Source organism: Oratosquilla oratoria, chromosome 12 (assembly GCF_046742065.1).
Source record: "Oratosquilla oratoria isolate Oo_2021 chromosome 12, ASM4674206v1, whole genome shotgun sequence".
NCBI classification, from domain to species: domain Eukaryota; kingdom Metazoa; phylum Arthropoda; class Malacostraca; order Stomatopoda; family Squillidae; genus Oratosquilla; species Oratosquilla oratoria.
Genome location: NC_134788.1, coordinates 42100322 through 42106321, shown reverse-complemented (window position 1 = coordinate 42106321; position 6000 = coordinate 42100322). Strand labels below are relative to the sequence as shown.

Genomic DNA, 6000 nt, shown 5'->3' with positions numbered 1-6000 from the left:
TGCCAGCTGGCCGAAGGAATCTTCTTTCGACGACATTTCTCTTCCAGCTCCGACCTTTTAACCCATTCAACTCCGATGACAAGATGTCTTGTCATTTGGTCAAATAAAAAAAAAAAATCATAAAACACCAAAATGTTTGATCAAACACCAGAAAAGTATGACGTCCGTCCTCGCTTCGCTCGCAAGCGAAGCGAGGACTGACGTCATACTTTTCTGGTGTTTGATCAAACATTTTGGTGTTTTATGATTTTTTTTTTTTATTTGACAAAATGACAAGACATCTTGTCATCGGAGTTGAATGGGTTAAGTATGGGGACAGCGTGTGATGGTTGACCGTGAATCCGTTATTGTGTGACGCTCTTAAATCTACCAAGTTAAACTCCAGCTCAAACTCCAACGTATGTACATCTCTGAGGGCACCTCCGGCACCTCTCACATCGACACCCGGACAACACCTACACGAATTTTTTCCCCCCGGAGTCGCAGACGACGACGACGACGACGACGACGACGGCGGGACAATATCTTTGACTTTTCCAACAAGACATTAAATATTTAACATTCGTAACAACAAGACACGTTTCCTGATGCTGCACCCTTGGTCGTGGTTCCCACGCTCCACTCCCAGGAGATTATGCTGGACATGGCGAGGGTGGCCCGTGCCAAGGCATAACGCACTATACCGACGCGGCACCACCTCCCAATCACCTTCCTAATCACAGATGAGCGCGGTTCGAGTCCTGCCTACTCCCCAGACGATTCTGTTCGCCCGTAGGCAGGTCCCAGGACGACCAACTGGGTCGTAAGTTCCTTAAGCTAAAGCCACACTTTACAAATCTACTTCGGCTGACGCCGAGAAATCCCGTCTCTCTCTCTGAATGGCGGCTTTTTTTTTGGAATGTTGTGAAGGTTATTTGGAATGTATCGAGGGCGGCGGTTGGGTTCGCCTCTTTGGCCCTGAAGCCACAGCCACCTCGGGAGACGGCAACGGTTTCTTCCGTTTCTGCACTTCGACGCGATCAAGTGCACCAAAGCTCACGATGCTCGTACGATCAATTGAAAATTTCACACTCGTTTACAAAACTCAGCTGATCTGGCTGTCCACCTTTGTTTACCAAAACTCAGCTGATCTGGCTGTCCACCTTTGTTTACCAAAATCAGCTGATCTGGCTGTCCACCTTTGTTTACCAAAATCAGCTGATCTGGCTGTCCACCTTTGTTTACCAAAATCAGCTGATCTGGCTGTCCACCTTTGTTTACCAAAATCAGCTGATCTGGCTGTCCACCTTTGTTTACCAAAATCAGCTGATCTGGCTGTCCACCTTTGTTTACCAAAATCAGCTGATCTGGCTGTCCACCTTTGTTTACCAAAATCAGCTGATTTGGCTGTCCACCTTTGTTTACCAAAATCAGCTGATCTGGCTGTTCATATTTGTTTACCAAAATCAGCTGATCTGGCTGTTCATCTTTGTTTACCAAAATCAGCTGATCTATATGGGAGAGCCACATTTACAGACACATAACAAGTGGACAAACTATTCCGCATGTTGACCTTTTGTTTACGCTAATCAGCTGGTCCACACAAAAGCTCCTGAAGCACATACACCAGCTGAACAGCCAAATACACCAGCTGAGCAGCCAAATACACCAGCTGAACAGCCAAATACACCAGCTGAGCAGCAATATGCCCGTTCACCCTTGTTTACGTCAATCAGCGGACTCACAAGAGATGCACTTGCATATAAACTGACCACCTGATCTTCTTAATTCCTCGTTACATTAATCAACTGATCCCTACGAAAGTTCCAGCTGCTCATATATATTCATAAATATATATATATATATTTTTGTGTATGTATATTTATCAACACCCCCCCACATAGGCATTGTGACCAGGATACGATGAGATACAAATGATACTGATAATGTGTTGACTGCAAAACTTCCAAGTGTATGTACAAGTACGGGGGTGTATATAATTTATATACGCGACTTTGGAAACTCATCTATCCCCCCCTCCCGCCTTTCTACCCCCCCCGGGTAGAGGGGTTTTGGGGGGAGGGAGGGGGGTTTAAGGGGTACAAGTACACAATTACATTCATCCTGCTTCACACGGCGGAGGATCGTTACGACAGCACCCAATCCACTTCTGGTTCGGCTCCTGCCGACCCCATATTGCACGTCTAAAGTTTCTCCCATGCTCCGCAATTAAACCTTCTTCAGCATGATCAGGCTCAGGGCGTCCGGGATCTCGATGTCCTCCAGTCTGATGCTGGAAGGATTGAAGGGGAAGCGGACGGGGAAGGCGAATTTGGTGTTCATCAGGAGGGTGGCCTGCGGAGAAGGGAAGGAATCGTTTTGGTGTTGTGTTCTCGCCTTATCTCTCTCATACAGAAATATTAAGTACATGTACATACATATACCAAGGGCATTTCTTCACCCTTACCTGGGAGGTAGCCGAGGAAAAAAACCAAAAAAAAAAAAAAAAAAAAAAAAAAAAAAAAAATTCTTTCCTTATAAATCCTTGGAAAGATTTTTTTTAAGAATACCACTCCCACCACCCCTCCCTCCCTCACTCTCATCTTGGCTTCTCCTGGATTACGGGTCATCCCTGCATCTTGCCCACCGCCCTGGGTCAGAAGCAGCCCATCCACAGCAAGGCCACTTCATTGAATTGGCCTTACTAAAAAAACCTTAAGTACACAAATTGTTTAAATTACTCGGACACACTAAAATGCAAAGATAGTTTTTCAAAAGAAAAAAGAAAAAGAAATGGGAAAAAAAAAAGAAGAATAAGAAGAAGGACATACATTATGCTATTTGACCGATTCAGTTTAATGTCTATGTGATGATGTTAATAATGATAATACTAAGTGTTGCCTCGAGTTTTGTCGACTAGACACCTGCAGGCCCTACGGCAGTCCTTGAGCCTCTCTGCAAAAAAAGACGATGGATCGTCCACGTTATTTTACCACAGAATAGTTTCTACCTCACGGACATGTACAGTAAACCCTCGATATAACGGACAATATGGGGTCAGGGGTCTGTGGTTATATCCGAAGATCCGTTATAACCGAGGATCCCTTGCTATAACGGATGAAAATCCGTTATAGAGAGGGTTTGTCCGGTCAGATTTTTTTGTCCGTTAAATCCGATATCCGGTATATTGAGATCCGTTATATCGAGGGTTTACTGTAATAACAGAGTGGTCGTCCACTGTCAACTCTCCGTATGCGAAAAGGTGGAGGAAGAGTCTCTGTAAAAAAGACGATGGATAGACGTCAGTGTTATATTTGTACAGAAGAGTTTCTACCTCACCAACACGTAATAAAGGAGTAGTCGCCAACTGTCAACTCTCCGTATGCGAAAAGGAAATACAATCGAAGGCGATAAAGAACGAGACCTTGGGCTGGGTCAAGAAATGTCATCCCCCCCCCCTTAGGGCAGTGGTTCCCAAACTGGGGGTAAATAACCCCCCAGGGGGGTGAGGTGGGGGGTAATTTAAAAAACAAATTTGGGGGGGGGGGTAATGGAGAAAAAAAAAAAAAAAAAAAAAAAAAAAAAAAAAAAAAAAAAAACATTTACCAAGGCTTTTTCCCCTTTACAAGGCAGGTAGCCAAAAAGAAAAAGGCATAAAATCATTCCCACCCCATTCCATCCCTAAATACACTCCACACCCCTCCACCCTCCCTCTCATCTTAGCACCTCCTGGATGACGGGTCATCCCTGCACCTTGTCCGCTGCCCTGGGTCACAAGCAGGGTCACAAGCAGTGTCGCAAGACACAGCACATCCACAGCAAGGCCGCTTCATTAAATCGGCGACCTCCCCTCTCCGTCCCCCCATGCATAAAAGGAGAAGACGGGGAGAAATCCTTTTGGGGTGCATCAAATTTTTCTCACACATACTACCTCACCCCCCATCCCCCCACCCATTCCACCTCATGCATCACAACATCATCCATATACAACCATTCTCCATTCACCCCTGTCTTCTGTCCTCTCCCGTCCTTCCTCAACAGACATTCTCCTCTTCCCCAAAGCCCCCCTTCACCCCATCCATCCACCTCATCCTAGGACGTCCGCTCATGTTCACTCCCTCTACATCTGCCTTCCATACCTCTTTTACTAGTCTTTCTTCACTCATTCTTTCCATGTGTCCAAACCATCCTAATACTCTTTCATCAACCCTATCTCCCAGCTCCCTTTCCACCCCTGTTCTCCTCCTCACCTCCTCATTTCTCACTCTATCTAGCCTAGTAACCCCTATCATACTTCTCAGACACCTCATCTCAAACACATTCAAACTCCTTCTCTCTTCTTCTCTTATGTTCCATGTTTCTGCTCCATACAGTGCTGTTGGCACAATCACTCCTTCATACAGTCTCCTCTTAGCATCCATTCCCAAATGTCTATTCCTCATTACACTCTTTAATCCACCAAGGCATTTACTCGCTTCTCTCAATCTACATTCTACCTCCACCTTCACTCCACCTTTTCCTGCCACATTTGCACCCAAGTATCTAAAACTATCCACTTCCTCCAGTCGCTCGCTCTCCTTTAATGCTCACTTCCAGTCTACTGCCACTTTCACCCCTTGTACATCTCATCACCTTACTTTTACCCACATATATCTTCAGCTTTCTTCTATCACACACTCTCCCAAACTCTGCCACCAACTTCCTCAATCCCTCCTCCGATCCTGCCACAAGCACAGTGCCGTCCGCAAACAACAGCTGGCTCACCTCCCACTTTTCTCCATTTTCTTTAACCATCTCCAATCCCTGACCCACTACCCTTGCATTTACCTCTCGCACCACCCCATCCATGTATAAGTTGAACAGCCAGGGCGACATAATGCATCCTTGACCAAGTCCCACCTTTACCTCGAACCACTCACTCTCTCCATTTCCAATCCTGACACAAGCTCTATTACTCTCATAAAAACTCTTGACAGCTCCCAGAAGCTTTCCTCCTATCCCTTATATCTGCATAACCTCCCACAGTGCCTTTCTGTCTACCCTATCATAAGCCTTTTCCAGATCCAGAAAAGCCCAAAAAACATCCTTCCCCTTTCCTATAGCGTTCTCACATATCTGTCTTACCACAGATCTGATCTACACAACCTTTACCTGTCCTAAATCCACACTGTTCCTCACCAATTACTCCTTCTGTTCCTCTCCTAATCCTCTCAACCAAGATCCTCCCATAAGCCTTCCCAACTACAGTTAACAAGCTAATCCCTCTGAAACTACTGCATTCACACTTGTCCCCTTTTCCCTTGTAAAGAGGAACTATACAGGCACTCCTCCAGTCCTCCGGCACTCTACCCTCTCTCCAGCAAACATTAAATAACCTCACCAGCCAGTCCATCATCACTGTACCTCCCTTTTTCAGACATTCTGCATGGCATCCATCCAGACCAGGTGCCTTACCTGCTTTCATCATCTTAACAACTGCCTTCACCTCATCCTTCTTTATTTCTCCTCCATTCTCCTCACTCCTCACTAGCTGCATTTCCCACTGCAGCTATCTTTCCCTCCCTATCCTCCTTCACATTTAGCAACTCCCTAAAATCTTCTGCCCATCTTCCCCTTACTGCCTTCTCTTCCATTATCATCTCTCCATCTGCACCTTTTATCTTTTCTTCTCTACTTGATTCGCCTCCTCTTCCTCTCTTAATTTCTTTCCAAAACATCTTTTTATTACTTTCAAAATTTTCTGTCATACTCTTACCCCAAATCTGAAAATCAAGAAGCCAAGAATTCCTCCACTAGCCTCTTCAAAGCATGCAACTCCATCCATCCCACTATTGTTCTTGACATCTTTGGCAATAGTCATTAGAGGTGCACGATGTTCAAATACAATAAATAAACAAAAATATCTGTAGCGTTTTAATCTAGCCACATACATCAATGTTGACAGCCTTTTGTGAAAGGGGGTAACATGTTCCATGTGGCACGTTAAACTGGGTAACAAACTGAAAAAGTTTGGGAACCACT

At 45.2% G+C, this 6000-nt stretch overlaps 1 protein-coding gene across 12 annotated transcripts in view; it reads right to left on the bottom strand.

Moving 5' to 3' along the window:
• Window positions 1-241: 241 nt before the first annotated feature.
• The window catches only part of didum (dilute class unconventional myosin), a 203544-nt gene continuing 197785 nt past the window's right edge, over window positions 242-6000 (bottom strand). For 11 of the 12 annotated variants that reach the window (XM_076195521.1, XM_076195520.1, XM_076195523.1 and 8 more), the window contains one exon: window positions 242-2334. In XM_076195521.1, the coding sequence (XP_076051636.1) occupies window positions 2209-2334 (126 nt within the window). In that variant the 3' untranslated portion in view covers window positions 242-2208. The remainder of the gene's footprint in view (window positions 2335-6000) is intronic. The other variant, XR_012967009.1, reaches the window with a different exon arrangement.